Below are 17,402 nucleotides of genomic sequence, written 5' to 3'. Positions count from 1 at the left end.
AGTGATGCAAAAAAGTGTCTGTGAAAAGACAACCTCTAGCTGAGGCTGCACCTGGAAACAGGATAAACAAACTCAGGCTAAGACTAAATTCAGATGAGAGGAACTTGCTTGCAAGGCCAAGGATGTCCTAATTCTGGACTTAAATCTGCATTGCTACCGAAATAAATTGAATGGATTATTTTAGCACATTTTCTGTCACAGCATCTCAGTGCCTGAGCTGGTGTTCAGCCATATTGCTCCTGACATTCTGGGCTGGCAAAACATAGAAATGCTTGTGACAGCTACAGTGACATTACCTCCAGCTTCCTGGAGAAACTCTTGCCAAGCCACAACGGCAGAAAAGAAAATTGAACTGCATCTCTCTTCTCTCTCTGGCAGGGAATTCTGCGTACTCCAGACACCATACGCCGGTTCCAGAGTGTTCCAGCTCAGCCAGGGCAGACTTCCCCTCTCCTGCAGTATTTTGGCATTCTGCTGGACCAAGGGCAGCTGAACAAGTATGAGTCACTGGAGCTCTGCAGACCAGTGCTCCAGCAGGGCCGCAAGCAGCTCTTGGAAAAATGGTTAAAAGAAGATAAGGTAAGTTTGGGGTTGGTACCTTCAGAGCTGTGTGGGGGAAGGAACAGCACTGCCTGACAGCCTTCCTCCTTCCCAGGAAAACTCAGCTGGGGGCTCAGCAGTGACAGCAAATAGCTGAGCAATAGGTGCTCACTCTACCTGTCACTATGACTCAAATTACTGCATGAGAATTGATCAAATTCTCACTCATTCTACATTTAAAATCACAGCAGGATGTGCAGAGCATGGCAAGCTCTGAGCTGCTGCTGCTGGGCTTTGCCAAACCACTCCTTTGGATACTGACTGCAAGTGCTTCGAGCTGTGGTTACTTCTGTGTAATTAATTGGATAAATGTGCTTCTGTGTAATTAATTGGAGAAACATGCTGATACAATGTGTCACCCAGTTGTTTCTGCTCTGAAAATCTGTGTGACTGCTATAGAACATGAAGACCTGAGCCCACTAGATCACTGCTGGGAGAGTCAACTCAGGCTGTCAGGCTGGGCCTTAATTTTTTAAAGAGAAGTCCAAAAGAAAGAAGATAAATGGGGAAGAGGATGGTAGTGCATCTCAGCATGGCACTGTCAGGGTGGGCTGACTGCATTTCTGTTTCTGAACAGCTGGAGTGCTCAGAGGAGCTGGGAGACCTTGTGAAATCTGTGGATCCTACACTAGCACTTAGTGTCTATCTGAGAGCCAATGTTCCAAACAAGGTCATCCAGTGTTTTGCTGAAACAGGACAAGTCCAGAAGATTGTTTTGTATGCTAAGAAGGTGAGAGAAAAATAAATTGCTGTATCTCTCTAGTATTTAATAACTAGTGCATGTTCTGAAGTAACTGTGGGGGAATCTGTGAGCCTGTATAGTATTTATTTTATTTACAGTTTTGCCTCAAGTCTTTTATTAATAGTTACTGCTAGACTTCCTACATGGGTCTTTCCCTACTTCCCCATGTAGCCTTTTCCAAAAGAGGAAATCCTGGCTGAGTTGTGTAATCTCCTGACAGTAGCTTTACTCAGCTCTATATTTACAAGGTGTGTGCTTTTGCTGAGTTCTTACTTTTCATAATCTTCTCAGGTTGGATATACTCCAGACTGGATTTTTTTGCTGAGGAATGTAATGAGAATCAGCCCTGATCAAGGACAGCAGTTTGCACAAATGCTTGTTCAAGATGAAGAGCCTCTTGCAGATATAACACAGGTAAATAACTTTATTGCTGTGAAATGTTGACTTCAAAGCATTCAATTGGTAAGAGGAGCCCTACTCAAACCATCAGAGCAATGAGTTTGGTTTTAGCTTTGGAAGCTGCATTGATGCTTAAATATACTTCCAGCTCCTAATCAAAAACCTGCATTTCTTTCTTTTTTTTTCATTTGTAGATTGTGGATGTCTTTATGGAATATAATTTAATCCAGCAATGTACAGCCTTTCTGCTGGATGCACTGAAGAATAATCGTCCCTCAGAAGGTCCCCTGCAAACACGTTTACTTGAGATGAACCTCATGCACGCGCCTCAGGTATGTGCTCAGACTTCCTGGAGCTGGACATGGCAAACCCTGGTGGCAGTGCTCAGGAACTGAGTGAAAATATTCCCTTTTCCTCCTAGGTTGCAGATGCCATCCTGGGAAACCAAATGTTTACTCACTATGACCGGGCTCACATAGCTCAGCTGTGTGAGAAGGCTGGTTTGCTGCAGAGAGCACTGGAGCACTTCACAGACCTGTACGACATCAAGCGTGCAGTAGTTCACACTCACCTCCTCAACCCTGAGGTAAGGCATCAAACACCCTGCACCTACAAATCCAGCCTTTAATAACTGCTCTTCTGCTCGGGTCTGAAATGCCTTGTGTGTGTCTTTGCAGTGGTTAGTGAATTATTTTGGGTCCTTATCAGTAGAAGACTCTCTGGAGTGTCTGCGTGCGATGCTGTCCGCTAACATCCGTCAGAACCTGCAGATCTGTGTCCAGGTAGCTTCCAAATACCACGAACAGCTGTCAACACAGTCACTCATTGAGCTCTTTGAGTCCTTCAAGAGCTTTGAAGGTAAGTCTGTACTTCTGCAAGAGGAGCTGGTGCTCACCTTGTTGCAGATGTGTGTATGGAGGACTGTCTGTCTGCTGAAATCTAGAAAGCCATAATGGGCTTAAGTAGTTAGGCCTCAAATTTGTCTTGAAACAGATCAAAAGCCTAAAGTTTACCTGTTTAGGATGGATACCACTATTCAGTTGTATAATTTGTTTTTCTGAAATCCTGGAAAATGTTTGGAGCTGTAGAAAAACCTAGAATGCTGGCCTTTTGCCTTTGTTCAAAATGGGTGTCTTAAATTCCTGTAGCATTTGGGATTTGTACTTTCAAGTGAGACCAGCAGGTAATCTGTTGACTCTTTCTCTCCAGGTTTGTTTTATTTCCTGGGCTCCATTGTAAACTTCAGCCAGGATCCAGATGTGCACTTCAAGTACATTCAAGCTGCATGCAAGACAGGACAAATTAAAGAAGTGGAAAGAATCTGCAGGGAAAGTAACTGCTATGATCCAGAACGTGTTAAAAACTTCCTCAAGGTAATGTTTGGGTAACACTGGACTGTCTTGGGGCTGTTTGGGGTTTTGATAAAACGTGGTGTTTCACTAGTGAAATGAGGCAGCTCTGAAAATAGATGAGTTTTAACCTTTGCACTTAAGGATCCAAGTGTCCTCAAACCAGAGTATCTGCCACGTTGACAGTACCTCCTAATGAAGTATGAGCCTGGCATATTGTCTAAAAAATGAGAATGTCAGGTCAGTTCCTCACTGTTCTTGCTAAGGTTAATCTGGCTTGAACTCTTAACCTCTAGTAAATGTACCAGTTTACCTAGAACTTGTTAAAAATGTCTTCTATAAAGCAGGAAACAGTTTGCTTAACTTGAGAACACCCATAGTGCCAAATGAGTTGATCATTTAATGCTCATTTATAGTGTAATCAATTCCAACTGAGCAACTACAGAAACAACAGATGAAAAGAGTCAATTAATTCCATAAATGCTTTCAGGGCTGATCTGTCTTACTCCTACACACTGAAATTTCAGCCAGGTGAGCCATGCTTTAGCTCTGTTGGGAGATGCCAGTCAGTGGGAATATATCCTGACTGATCCAGAGCATTGCTGGAAAGTAGGAAAAGATGGTGTGCTCCAAGTTCAGATTCTGTAGTCTTAGTACAGAGCTTAGTGACAAACACAACACTCTGAGAAATACCCGAGGAACCGTGTGGGAGGGGAAAACTTTATCTGGGAACATTTCCTGCCTTCATGTTTGTTGGTTACATAGCATAGTCTTAGATTTTGCTGATCATATCTGAAGATGGCAAAACTCTTCCCCAAGAGAATTCTCTAAAACTAACCTGGTGTCACCGAGGTGTAAGGTATGTAATTTGATCAAGCCACCTAAGATATGTTATCAAGCTGTCAAATTCCTGATGAAAGTTATTGTTTTTTGTGCTGTTCCATGTCTGGAATGTGCAGGACATGTACCAGGTAAATCTCCCAGTACAGGCCTCCCTGTGTAAAGTCCTTAAGTGTAATTTATATGTAGGATTATATTCTGGGATGTGCATGTTGGAATAAGTGATCTGAAATATGCATCCGGAATACTGTCTGCCACATAGACTAAGCTTCTGTACTGCAGCCATTGTAACCTTATGCTGAAAGTTGGAATGCTTTTAGATAATTAATCTGGTAAGCAGTTTAAGTAGTACTGCTATAGAGCTTAATTCTTACTGTTCTCTAAATCCATAGTTAGGAGGTATCACATGACACATGGCACTCAAAGTTAATTCTGTATATAAGTTTTACATTGTGAACCACAACTTAATCTAGTCTTGGTTAAATTTCTTTTGAAATCCCAGAGTGCTAATCCTGCACACCAAACACCAGTGGCAACTAAAAATATTCTCTATAGCCTAGGCTTGTAATAGTTGTATTGTGTTGTCAAACTGTAGAGTCTGCCATGCAAAGGAGCAGGGTTAAACTCCAAAAAGCTTCTTGCTCCTCACGCCCTGCACTGGGTGTGAGTGCTCCCACTTTACATATTGCAAACAATTAGCTGAACAACAAGCTGTCATTATTTGGTTGACTGTTGACTTTTGGCTTTCCAAATTCAGCTGCTTTGACAGTTTAAGTGACTGTATTATTTGTCTGCTTAAGTCCAAGAGCAAAACCAAATTACTAAAGCTCTTCTCTTTCTAGGAAGCTAAACTCACTGACCAGCTGCCTCTCATCATTGTGTGTGACCGCTTTGACTTTGTCCACGACTTGGTGCTGTATTTGTATAGAAATAATCTTCAAAAATATATTGAGATTTATGTACAGAAGGTAGGTGATAACTTGTCCCTCGGCTTCAGTGAGTCAAATTGATCGGTTTTTACAGTATCATATACAACTACAGGCATCATGTTTAAGTGTTCTGCAAACAACTTTGTACCCGAGACTGACATTTAAGTGATTATTAGTGGCCTCCAGTCAATTAGCCCTGATGTGAGTCAGATCTCATTCTTCAGTCAGGTTAACAGTAACTCCCACTCACATGCCACTTGAAGGAGGAAGAATTGGTAGAATAACTTCTGAGTTGTTGGGATGATTTTAAGTCTCAACATTTTGGAGTGGGGAGGAGGGGAAGTTTTCCTTTAAACTTCCTGCAAGGACAAAGTGGATTGCTCAGGAGCTCTTCCTATAGGAGCTAAGTGAGCCACTGGGCTGGGATGGAAACACCTGTTGACTGAAGAATTGACTTTTAAGCTTGTTCAGAACCTCAGGAGGCTGGGAGTAAAGGCAGGAAGATGGGGTCAGTCTTAACAAGTGGAGTTCTAGCCTGCCCTTGGTCCCTGACAGCATCCTGACCTCTTTGAATGCTCCTGTGTAGGTGAATCCAAGCCGTCTGCCAGTTGTTATTGGGGGACTGCTTGATGTGGATTGCTCTGAAGATGTGATCAAGAACCTCATCCTTGTAGTGAGAGGTCAATTTTCAACTGATGAACTTGTTGCAGAGGTTGAGAAAAGAAACAGGTATTAAACTTCTACAAGTCTCTTACCAATTCCTAGTCTGCTGTTCATTCATCAGTGCATGTCACACAGCTAAAGTTGGTACTGACACAAGCAGAAGCTGCCACTGGGTGAGAACCAGCTCTAATTCTTGGCTGATGTGGGGATCTCTCCAGATAACTTTGGTGTGTTTTATTCATAGTGTCAGGAGGTTACATCTTTAGAGTAATGAATCAAAATGTAGGTTACTGTAAAACTCTGGTTTAGTTCCTGACTCTATCCTACACCAAGACTGGCTTCCAGAGTGTAGAATTTATGCAATTGGCTATTTACTTACTCAGCCTCTCACGTGAAAATCACTTCCTTCTAGGCTGAAGCTGCTTCTGCCCTGGCTGGAAGCAAGAATTCACGAGGGCTGTGAGGAGCCTGCTACTCACAATGCACTGGCCAAGATTTACATTGACAGCAACAACAACCCAGAGAGATTCCTGCGTGAGAATCCCTACTATGACAGTCGTGTTGTTGGCAAGTACTGTGAGAAGAGGGACCCTCACCTGGCCTGCGTGGCTTACGAGCGTGGACAGTGCGATCTGGAGCTGATTAATGTACGTATGCCCAGGCTGCTGATTGGCTCCTAACATCAGTGTCTTGGGGTACATAGAAAACTTTATGTATTTCCTAAAATATATTAAGCTGGGAAGTGCATGCTTCTAACACAGAACAGGAGGTGGCTGTTTAACCTCCCTCTGCAGCTTGATGAAAAACGGGAAACTCTCCTGCCCATCCTAAAATGGGAGGTTAATGGAGTATCAAAGACAGAGATTCCTAGTCTGCCCCTCAGTTCAGAGTTGCAATACAATTATCTGTAGGCTCCATAGCTCTGCCTTCCCTCTGAGCAAGCTGTGCTTTTCTCCAGGTGTGCAATGAGAACTCCCTCTTCAAGAGTCTCTCCCGCTACTTAGTTCGTCGTAAGGACCCCGAGCTCTGGGCCAGTGTGCTACTGGAAAGCAACCCCTACAGAAGACCCCTGATTGACCAGGTACAGCTGGCAGGACATTCACAGCCTTGCCTGTCCTAACTGGATTTGCAGAACCTGACATCATTCATTTTTCCATGCCTTGACTCTGCCTGCAGGTTGTCCAGACTGCACTGTCAGAGACCCAGGACCCCGAGGAAGTCTCTGTCACTGTGAAGGCCTTCATGACTGCAGATCTTCCCAATGAGCTCATTGAACTGCTGGAGAAAATTGTGCTGGATAATTCAGTGTTCAGTGAGCACAGGTGTGTGAAATGACAGCTAAACCACAGGAAACTTGGTATTATTGCTGTAATGTGAAACAGCAAATAAACAAATGCTTTCTCCAGAGGGGAGGGTGAATTTCTTGATTGTTATTTGATAAGCAAATATTTCTTTCCCTCTTCAGGAATCTGCAGAACCTTCTCATCCTTACAGCTATCAAGGCTGACCGCACCCGTGTCATGGAGTACATCAATCGCCTGGATAACTATGATGCCCCTGACATAGCCAATATTGCTATCAGCAATGAGCTTTTTGAGGAGGCATTTGCTATCTTCAGGAAGTTTGATGTCAATACATCAGCTGTACAGGTATCTTCAGCTCTCAGGTTGTAAAAACTCCCTGCGCATCCCCACACAAGGATTTTGCTGGTGCTTAGCACCAATTAGCAAAGTGCCCAAAGCTGCTCAGCGTCTTGTCTTACGAAACAGAACAAATGTTGTTTATTGAAACTTTGTAAGCCTGAAATCACTCAGGCTGTGCAGCTTGTATGGAGTTAGTCCCTGTTTTAAAGGCTGTGGATGCATTGAGGAACTTACATAAACCCCAGCTTTTCCCTTTCTGGGAGTGGCTGATCATGGTTATCCTTTTCCCAGGTGTTGATAGAGCACATTGGGAACCTGGACCGTGCGTACGAGTTCGCTGAGCGCTGCAATGAACCTGCAGTGTGGAGCCAGCTGGCCAAAGCACAGCTCCAGAAGGGGATGGTAAAGGAGGCAATTGACTCCTACATTAAAGCAGATGATCCTTCCTCATACATGGAAGTTGTTCAAGCTGCTAATGCCAGTGGTATGATTAAGTTTTATTTACATCTTGGCTGTTGATATTGCTCAGCTCTTTTGCCTGGTCTGCTCAAACTGCAGTTCTGCCAGACCTGTATCTTGTTGTCATACATCAAAATGAGGTTCAGCTGATTGTTTTAAGCTAACCACAAGTGTCCCCAGTGGTGGGAAATAAACATTCTGAACTCCTTTCCATAGGAAACTGGGAAGAGCTGGTGAAATATCTGCAGATGGCACGCAAGAAGGCCCGGGAGTCGTATGTGGAAACAGAATTAATCTTTGCTCTTGCTAAAACAAACCGCCTGGCAGAGCTAGAGGAGTTCATCAATGGCCCTAACAATGCACATATCCAGCAGGTGAGTGAGACTGACTTTGTTTTGCTGCCTCACAGAGGGGTTTTGGGAATTCTGTCTGGATATGCACATGGATCTTGGCCTTTAAATCCGCTTTGACAATGTGGGGCTTGAATGCCACACATTTAACGTAAAAATGTGCAGGAATAACCTGGCTGTGCTCTGCCCCAGGTTGGTGATCGCTGCTACGATGAGAAGATGTATGAAGCAGCCAAGCTCTTGTACAACAACGTGTCCAACTTCGGCCGTTTGGCCTCAACCTTGGTGCACCTCGGCGAGTACCAGGCAGCCGTGGATGGTGCTCGGAAAGCCAACAGCACTCGCACGTGGAAAGAGGTGAGTTTACTACCTCTGAGGCCAAGGACTTCAAAGCTGGGGCCTGCTCAGAGCCTTGGCTATAAGCAGTAACACAACTCTCAATTCCAGGTCTGCTTTGCTTGTGTGGATGGAAAAGAATTCCGCCTGGCTCAGATGTGTGGGCTCCATATTGTAGTGCATGCAGATGAGCTGGAAGAGCTAATCAACTATTACCAGGTAATTAAGCTGACTCCTGTTGTACAGTCAGTTCTGTCATGGCAACCCTTGTCAAAATCTGGGATTTGGGATGGTTCCTGATGTGACATGTCTCTGTCTGTGTCTCTAAGGATCGTGGGTACTTTGAAGAACTCATCACTATGTTGGAAGCAGCGCTTGGGCTGGAGCGAGCACACATGGGGATGTTCACAGAGCTGGCAATTCTCTACTCCAAGTTCAAGCCACAGAAGATGAGGGAGCACTTGGAGCTGTTCTGGTCCAGAGTCAACATTCCCAAGGTGAATGTTTGAGGCTTTAAATTTAGCTGAAAACACACTTTTTTGAGCTGTTGTACCCAGCTTTTGCACAAGCAGCTCCGGAGGTTATTAATGGCACTAAAGCCTGAGCACTGATGGAAATATTGCTGATTCTGCTTTTTGTTTAGGTTTTGAGAGCTGCAGAACAAGCCCATCTGTGGGCTGAACTGGTGTTCCTGTATGATAAGTATGAAGAATATGATAATGCCATAATCACAATGATGAATCACCCAACAGATGCTTGGAAAGAAGGCCAGTTCAAAGATATCATCACTAAGGTATTGCTTTCCTTGTGAAAGTTATGTCTGTTTTTCATTTGGATTTCCCCATAATCAAACTCCTGCTCTGAACAAGCATTTTTACTCCTCTCTAGGTGGCCAATGTGGAGCTGTACTACAAGGCAGTTCAATTCTATTTGGAATTTAAGCCTCTGCTGCTCAATGATCTGCTGATGGTGTTGTCCCCTCGGCTTGACCACACTCGTGCTGTCACCTTCTTCACAAAGGTAATTTTCCTGCTATCCAGATGAAAGCAAAAGCGGGGAAAGCATTGAGCTGTAGTAGCATTTCAAAATGCTTAGCTACTCCCCTGCCTGCCAGGGAAGATGCTAAGAGACTTGCACAAAAATTGACTTAAATGTATCTCTCTGATTCCTTGAAGGTTAAACAGCTGCCCCTGGTTAAGCCTTACCTGCGCTCTGTTCAAAATCACAACAACAAATCAGTCAATGAGTCCCTCAACAACCTCTTCATTATTGAAGAAGATTACCAGGTATGTCTTGTCTTGAAGCACTTAATTCTGGATTTACCTCATTTCTCAGCCTTTGTTTAATGTGTAGAAACACAGTTTTCTTTCTGATTTTCAGAAGTTTTTACCTACTTGCCATTAACTTTAGTTCCTTAAATGTATGTTCTGCAGCTTTAAACTGGATTAGTGGTGAAGAGCTAAGGATTAAGTGGAAAAGTGTCAGTGGCTTTCTGAGAGCATTTTGTGTCATTCCTATTGGGGGTGGAGTGGCGACTTTGTTATGAGTGTGACAGCTTTTATTTAAGGCAAACAAAGAGTGTTTGCTCAGAAAAGGACTCACAGAAGAGGCAAACAGTTGTGATGTCTGGCTGTTCTGCTGTTTTCAGAGAACAGCTGCCTGGTATTCAGAGACTCTTAACCTACTGAAAAATACTTTTTGAAACGCTCTAAACTTGATGTATGTCAAACAGCAACCTCACAAATAAAATAGCAGATCTCTGCAGGTCTGGCTGGGGTATTTTATCTTCCTCCAAGCAGGAATACAGAACTAATGGAAAATATTTGCATTTTGTGGGTGCAGTTGTACATCAGAGTGTGACTTTTTTTCTTCTGCTTCACTCAGGCTCTTAGGACTTCTATAGATGCTTATGACAACTTTGACAACATTTCTCTTGCCCAACGTTTGGAGAAACACGAGCTAATAGAGTTCCGAAGGATCGCTGCCTATCTCTTCAAAGGCAACAACCGCTGGAAACAGAGCGTGGAGCTCTGTAAGAAGGACAGGCTCTACAAGGTGAGACACACTGGGTCAGCTTTAGCAAACTGGCTCTGAGGGGAGCCTGGTTAACAGCACATTGTGAATTGTTGTGTCCCCCGAGGCTGAGGCTCTGTCCCGTTGCAGGATGCCATGCAGTACGCTTCTGAATCCAAAGATACTGAGCTGGCAGAAGAGCTGCTGCAGTGGTTCTTGCAGGAGAACAAGAGGGAATGCTTTGGTGCTTGTCTCTTCACCTGCTACGATCTCCTAAGGCCAGATGTTGTCTTGGAAACAGCGTGGAGGCACAACATTATGGACTTTGCCATGCCATACTTTATTCAGGTCATGAAGGAATACTTGACCAAGGTAAGAGCAGGTGCCTCTCCAGCACCCAGAGCTTGTTAGTCACTGTGGTGAATGCCTTGAGACTGTCTGCTTGCTACTAACATTGGTTTGGGCTTTGTCCAATGTCTGTCTGTCCATGTCCGCACTTACTTTTCAGTCCATCTGGGGAGAGACTTCACCCTCTAAGAGGCTGAAACACTTGCAGGCTCCACCCTCTACCAATTACAGAACCAACATCAGTAGTGTTTGCCTGACCCTGGGCAGTGTCTAAAGTAGTTCCAGGCTCCAGGCATTTCCCGTGCTTTGTCAGTCAGGAATCCCAGCTGGGATCAAGCTTTAACTAAATTCTAGACTGTGTATACTAGAACAGCGTTATAGCTAGACCTAGAGATAACTTACTTTGCTATGCATTTAACTCTAAAATGTGGCTCTGACACTTAATGGCACTAATTATGACTCAACTCTTATTTGGAGTGACTCAGGATTTGGGAACTACTTGGTAATGCTCTGACAGACTTGAACAGACTTGAGTTAAATCCAACTGTCGCTAGCAAGATTTTCCCAGCTGAAGCTCTTGGAGTATCTTCCAGTGAAATGGTGTAAATTGCTTAATGATTAAGACTTTTCCAAGCTTGAGTTCAGCTTTTACTTTCATGCAGTCAGTGAAGACTAAGGTGCCTGTTTGTTCAGAAATTGGCCTGGCTCTTTTTTCTAAAGGCAGGACTACCCTGTAGCTCTGTAGCCAGCCTGAAATGCTGTTTTGGGGGAGGTGGGCTGAGCAATACTACTGTTTGTCAGAGACACCTGTACCAAGCTAACACCATGTCTTTAGTGGGAGTAGTAGATTCTTAAAGATTTCCTAATCTCATAAAGGATTAGGATGTAGCTTTGTTGAAGCTAATGAAGTAAGAGCCAGCAAGAAGCAGAGCTGCCTTTCTAAAGCAGATACTTCTGGTGTACCTTTGTTTTTACTCACCTGTACCTTAATTATTTCTTCCCTGACACTTTTGTTTCTACCTTTTTATATGCTAAATATGGAATTTGATTTTTCTAAGCTGCACCTTCTGAATTCCTTTGCAGGTTGATGCAATAAAGGAAAAGGTGAAAGTTGATTCTTGTTTTCCATCTTTAAGTCTGGAGGACTAAGTCTAAGGATTCTGCATGAGTTTTTTTCTTTCCTATGTTTACTACACTGCTGCTACTGCTTTTTCCCCAAACAAAATGTCACTAAAGCATTTGCAAATTGTTTAACTCTCACTAGCTAGTGCTGTAGGAGAAAAGTAGATTCATTTGCTACTAATAAGCTAATAGATCCTAGGAAGGGCATACAGGTGATCAGTTGGATCACAGTCAGCCTGCAATTGAAACAACACACAAATACTTGCACAAGTGCTATTATTTGACAGCCAATCTGAATGGAAGAACCTCCTACAATTAGACATAAGTCTGTGAATCCCTAAATTAGTCTGGCATTTGCTAGTTGAAGGGCTGTGATCCAGTTCCTGATCTCTGGACCATGACTAATGCGTGCTGACCGTAGGCAGAGTAGATACTGGCTGCTCCAGAGGGACTCTTCCTCACTCAGGTGTCAGTTCTCATGGTGCTGATCTAATCCACACAGTGTTCTAGTTCGTGTAGCAACTTAAAACTTCAGCTGTTACACCAAGTCTGTGGTTCTCCTCCCTATAGTAAATTTCTAGTAGTTGTCCAAAAAAAAGACTGCCTTCCAAGCTCTTCAGCTTCACTAAACTTCTCTTGCTACCTCATTTAAAAGAATTATAAAAATGGTAATGCTTATTGCTCTTCTGAAGCTACTCCAGGGCTTGCCTTTTGCTATGTAACTTTGACCTTCAGAAGGGCAATCCAAGGTTTTCTGTCCATCTGCTTCCCTACAAATGCCACCGTGATCCTCCTGAGCCCAGGGGTCAGCCCTTGCAGGAGTTTTCCATTAATGTGGTTCAGCAAAGGGCAAACCAAAGTGACAGCTTTGAAGATGGATTAAATGCAAAAAAACTGCTGGTTGTAAAGACACCACTGGAACTTAAGGCTAACCTAAGACACATAGTGCAAGGTCCTTCAGCAGCTAGTAAGGAAAGTAGGAGAGCGTGTGTGTGAAAAAAGGTAATTGAACTGCAGTGTTTGCATAAACTACGCATGTGTAGCAGTCATTGCAATTACATCCCACTACTCCTGAAGCTCCAAGGCATTGCTGTGGGCTGCGTGTGGTTTTTTGGGGGGAGCCTGTATGGCAGTCATCTTCAGACCTCACTCGTGCTTCAGTACTTTTGCCTCTTTTTCATGCACACATAACACGACAACATTGAATGCATGTTACTTTTCCTCTGCAGCTTATTGCAGTCCCTGTGGAAAAGCCTTTCAATCAATCTTCCTCCAAGTGTGTAGGGCCCTGAAGCTGGTGATGCTCAAGCAAGTGGTGTAAGAACCATCCTGCGGGCTGGTTTCATACTTGCGCTTGTTCTTGTCAATATTTGTTCAGCTCTGAGGGGAGGCATCAAAACTGGGTCCAAAATGCATTGAATGTCCTGGGCTGGAGGCTTTCCAAGTGTGAGTAAGCCAAATGCCTCTGCTTAGTAGCAAACTCTGCACATTCTCCTTGGATTTGCATCTCTAAACTTGTGCTTCTGTGTTCAGTGTGTTGCTGTTTTGAGTTAAAAACGGTGCAGTTCCTAGCACGGTGTCTGGAAATGAATCTTGGAGCATTGGATACGATCCCGTGCACTTTGGCCAGCAGCAAGGCAGATACTGTGGGAGGAAAGCACCAGGCTGGCCATGGAAGCCCAGTCACTGAGGGAACTCGAGCTCAGGACTTCTGCCACTCCCTGGAGTTGTGCCTCAGCTTGAGGTTACAGAGGAGCAGGTTTATGGAACACACGTAACTCACAGCTGAAAGGAGGAGCTCACAGCTCCTGGAGCTGCCAGCAGATATTTGCTCATGTAGCACAGTTAAACTCAATTGTGAATGTTGTAGCTGAATAAATAACACTGACCCTGTGTAAGTGCAGGAAACTTTCAAACTCCTTTATTAAGGACACAAATGAAATGAAACGTTAATCTTGTGAGTTGTATTATTGTCTTTCAAAGTAATTGGCATGATTATGTCTGACTTTGTTCTAAATCTTATCTCCCAGGTAAAATACCAATACCTCATTTTGTGGTTTTAGTTTCAGGGCCTGCCTTAGACTGTAGAAATGCTGAGTTCTCTTGGATCTGTCTTAGAAATGAGCAATAATTCACTACAGAAGAAGTTCTTTCTCTTGCCTTTCTGTAGGGGTGGGCAGACAGCACCATTGCACTCGCAGTGCAGCAGTGAAGCTGGCCAGGCTTGTCTGTTACTGTGTGTAAAGCTGGAAGAATTGGAGTATCTGTGGGTTTAGGCTGACTGCCACACAGTTCTGGAGTGGAAAAAGCAAGTCTTATACACATGCATTCTCTGCATTTGAACTTAAATTGCATGAGTGAATGGGTTTGGAAAGTGAAATCTTGAGGCTCAAGTGACATGTCGGATGCTATTGCAGTCTGCTCTATCCAAATACAAACCAGATGACTTTGCCTCAATGTCACCTCCAGGGAAACTTCTCCAGGTCTGGCATTATCTTGGCAATTGCTCCAATGCCGGGGGTCTCCAATTGAGACTGAGCTCAAATATGAGTCTGGGTCCAAAGACTCCAGTCCAGTCCAGAACCTTTTGTACAAACCTTCAGCCTGGAGTGAGCTTTCAAAGTAGTTGAAAATCCCTCAATGGGGTTTTTTTTCAGGAAACAGACAATGTTGACTGCACCAGTACCAACATTGCTACTTGAATTGATCTTAACTTGTAAATGGTCTCCTTTTCTTGATGGGTGTTGACATACCACTAAGGCTTTTCCACTTCTCTGCCACGAATAAGTACCTGTTTTAGAGGAGATTTCTTTAATTGTTGGTCTTAATTCCAGGTGGATAAACTGGATGCATCAGAGTCTTTGAGAAAGGAAGAGGAGCAAGCTACAGAAACACAACCTATTGTTTATGGTAATGCTTTAGTTCCTGTGTTATCAATACCGTTTCACGTTTTAAACAAGCCTTCCCTAATCTTGTTTTTTACCTGAGAAGGTCCTGGGAAATGGGAACATTCTCCATGTGAAATCAGGTCTTAAGGAATGTGTTCCAAAATACTAGCTAAGTGCCTCTAGATATGTGCTGTGGCTGCTGAGGTGGGCTGTGGAGTGCAGGATTGAAGGAATCTGGCTCCTTAAGGAAAGGTGTACAGGAGCTGTGCTATTCCAGACTTCCAGCAAGTGGTTATTTGGATCTTGTGCAATATGCTTTATATCTAAAGCATATTTATACCTGCTTTATATTGGGTATTTTCTTTATATCCAGGTTATTCTAGTAAGAGTTTCTTCACTGTAGCATTTTTAGCCATGTGTTGTGTCCTGAGGTTTTGTGGGAGAATGCCCACTGTGGCCCTAAAGAAGCGCATTCCAGGTCAGCAGAGTGAAACATAGAAATACCTCCTGAAAACTTTGGAGGCGTTCTGCAGTGATTTCTCAGCTGGGGAGGAATAAGATGCCCATTGTGTGTTGCAGGCCAGCCCCAGCTGATGCTGACAGCGGGACCCAGCGTGGCAGTTCCTCCGCAGGCACCTTTCGGCTACGGCTACACGGCCCCTCCGTACGGGCAGCCGCAGCCCGGCTTCGGCTACAGCATGTGAGGCGCAGCACAAGCCAGCCTGGAGCAGCGACTTTTCTTACTGAAACTCCACCGTCCCTCCCCGCTTTAACTCATAACAGGGAAAAGCAAAGAGTTCTGCCTCGTGTTCTTGTAACCTTTATTTCATGAAGGACTGTTTTTTCTAGCGCAAACGATTTGAATCACTTCTGTTAAATCTTTTTCACATTCCATGTCATTTAGACTTTTATTTTCAGAAGGGGAATAGTTTAAACGACTTTGTTCAAGTGGGCTTTTGCAGGACTGCTTATTACCATTAAGTCTATTGTGAAGATTCTGATTTGCACTCTATAGTGTTACACTCTAATATTGAATCTTAAGTTCATTGTATGTGAGCAGCTTACGGTATGTACTGTCTATTCTAAATGCATTTAAGTCTCACTGTATATTTGGAGAAAGCTAAAGCCAAGATACTCGTATTTGACCTTGCAAGACTGCTGACAAGAGACAACACTAATCAGCATATCCTCCCTGGGTTGGATTGCATAGCTCTAAAAGAATTTAAAATGCGTACAGACAACCTTGCCTGACTTAAAATGAGTAAAAGTTTTGGGTTTTGTTTTTTTGGGTTTTTTTTTCCCCTTAACCTATGCAGGTTTTTCCAGTTATGCATATAGAAAATGCTAGTGTCTTTTTGCTCACTCCATATGTAACAGATGACCTTATGTTGTGCTGTATCCTGTGCTTTTGTGGGACATTCCATTCAGGAACAGAGCACCATGATTCCAATCTGTGTATTTACTAACCCTGCCCTGAGGTTTGTGTATGTTGGATATTGTGGTGTTTTAGATCACTGTTTTGAGTGTACAGAAGAGAGAATTCAAGCATATTGCTGTTCAGTTTTGTTTGTGCAATTTGAAATTACGCAATTTAAAAATAAATTACTGGACTGTGGACATGCTGCATAGTGGTAGCTTCACTTTACTGTCTTCAAAAAAAAAAAAAAGGACCTTTGGACTCAAACCAAGTATTCCAGTGCTGGTAGTGGGGGGCAACGCAGGCGTGTGCAGCCAGGGGTCTGAGGGGCCAGCAGCAGAGCAGCAGTGGGGACCAGTAGTGGGGTCTTGCACTGAGGGGGCAATACAGGAAAATATGTAATGCTTTTTCTAGAGAAAGATTATGCCAGAGAGAAGAAAATAGCACTTTTCACCAGTTGGCTGCACTGTGGTCAACTCCAGCATATTTACCAGATGATACATTAGGATTGTAGTAGGCTGTGCCAGTTCAATTGAGATCATGTTCTAGGTATGTAAATTGCCTTAAACATATTTAGCTTCAAATAAAATTGACTTAAATGTTTCTTTATGAATACTGTCATATTTGAGTGTAACGAGTCTGACAGCACTGGCCAGATTGCCAACAGCTCTAGAACCTCCTGTCTCTTAACCAGGAGCTGCTCTGGGCATCAGGATCCAGAACTCCCTCACTCCCTTTTCCTCCTGTGAGCTCCACAGCTGGGCTGTGATCCTGGGGCTGCAGCACTTCCATGGAATGGGGCTGGCAGGGACTCACCTGCCCCAGGCTCTCTGTGGTCAGCAGGGACCAGTGAGTCTCTGAAAAGGATTATGCCTCCAAGTAAGAGGTGCAGTATAAAAACATTCCCATCCTCTGTGTTTATTGCCATTTCAGTCCCTCTGCCATTCCCTCTGTGGATAGCTGGAGATGGAGATAAATCCTTTTCCCTCTCCTACAAACTGTTTTCACAACACTCAGCTGAGAGGTTGGCAAAGTTACTTAACAGCAGAACTCTCACAAACTGTACGAGCAGAATTTACTGGAACCCCCAAGGTGCTCTGAACTGTGCAGTAGTATCTGTAACAGGATGCTTCCTTAAACTCAGGAGCACCTGTTAATCCCAAGAAAACCAGGATTTATATCTGTCCCTGAGTGCCCAGTTGTTTATATGGAGGGTAACTCCCCACACCTTGGCTTAACTGCACATTTTTGCAAGTGTAGAAGCTGCACAGACCCCTCTGGAGGGAAGCTCAGCTTACAGCTGC

General features: G+C 43.8%; 1 protein-coding gene across 2 annotated transcripts in view; it reads left to right on the top strand.

Annotated features, from left to right (window-relative positions):
• CLTC (clathrin heavy chain) overlaps positions 1–16,700 on the top strand; it is a 29,843-nt gene extending 13,143 nt beyond the window's left edge. The window contains exons 8-33 of one of the 2 annotated variants that reach the window (XM_021524886.4): positions 379–579; positions 1,178–1,330; positions 1,634–1,756; positions 1,936–2,073; positions 2,163–2,327; positions 2,419–2,599; positions 2,951–3,114; positions 4,773–4,898; positions 5,446–5,588; positions 5,935–6,169; positions 6,481–6,603; positions 6,699–6,844; positions 6,988–7,171; positions 7,457–7,649; positions 7,841–7,998; positions 8,167–8,331; positions 8,422–8,529; positions 8,640–8,807; positions 8,954–9,103; positions 9,199–9,330; positions 9,486–9,596; positions 10,195–10,365; positions 10,474–10,695; positions 11,755–11,775; positions 14,628–14,703; positions 15,261–16,700. In XM_021524886.4, coding sequence (XP_021380561.1) covers positions 379–579; positions 1,178–1,330; positions 1,634–1,756; positions 1,936–2,073; positions 2,163–2,327; positions 2,419–2,599; positions 2,951–3,114; positions 4,773–4,898; positions 5,446–5,588; positions 5,935–6,169; positions 6,481–6,603; positions 6,699–6,844; positions 6,988–7,171; positions 7,457–7,649; positions 7,841–7,998; positions 8,167–8,331; positions 8,422–8,529; positions 8,640–8,807; positions 8,954–9,103; positions 9,199–9,330; positions 9,486–9,596; positions 10,195–10,365; positions 10,474–10,695; positions 11,755–11,775; positions 14,628–14,703; positions 15,261–15,385 — 3,882 coding nt within the window. In that variant the 3' untranslated portion in view covers positions 15,386–16,700. The remainder of the gene's footprint in view (positions 1–378; positions 580–1,177; positions 1,331–1,633; positions 1,757–1,935; positions 2,074–2,162; positions 2,328–2,418; positions 2,600–2,950; positions 3,115–4,772; positions 4,899–5,445; positions 5,589–5,934; positions 6,170–6,480; positions 6,604–6,698; positions 6,845–6,987; positions 7,172–7,456; positions 7,650–7,840; positions 7,999–8,166; positions 8,332–8,421; positions 8,530–8,639; positions 8,808–8,953; positions 9,104–9,198; positions 9,331–9,485; positions 9,597–10,194; positions 10,366–10,473; positions 10,696–11,754; positions 11,776–14,627; positions 14,704–15,260) is intronic. The other variant, XM_021524888.4, reaches the window with a different exon arrangement.
• Positions 16,701–17,402: the final 702 nt, after the last annotated feature.

Source organism: Lonchura striata, chromosome 19 (assembly GCF_050655825.1).
Source record: "Lonchura striata isolate lonStrDom1 chromosome 19, ASM5065582v1, whole genome shotgun sequence".
NCBI lineage: Eukaryota > Metazoa > Chordata > Aves > Passeriformes > Estrildidae > Lonchura > Lonchura striata.
Note: the sequence above shows the minus strand (reverse complement) of the source record. Positions and strands in the feature narration are given on the sequence as shown.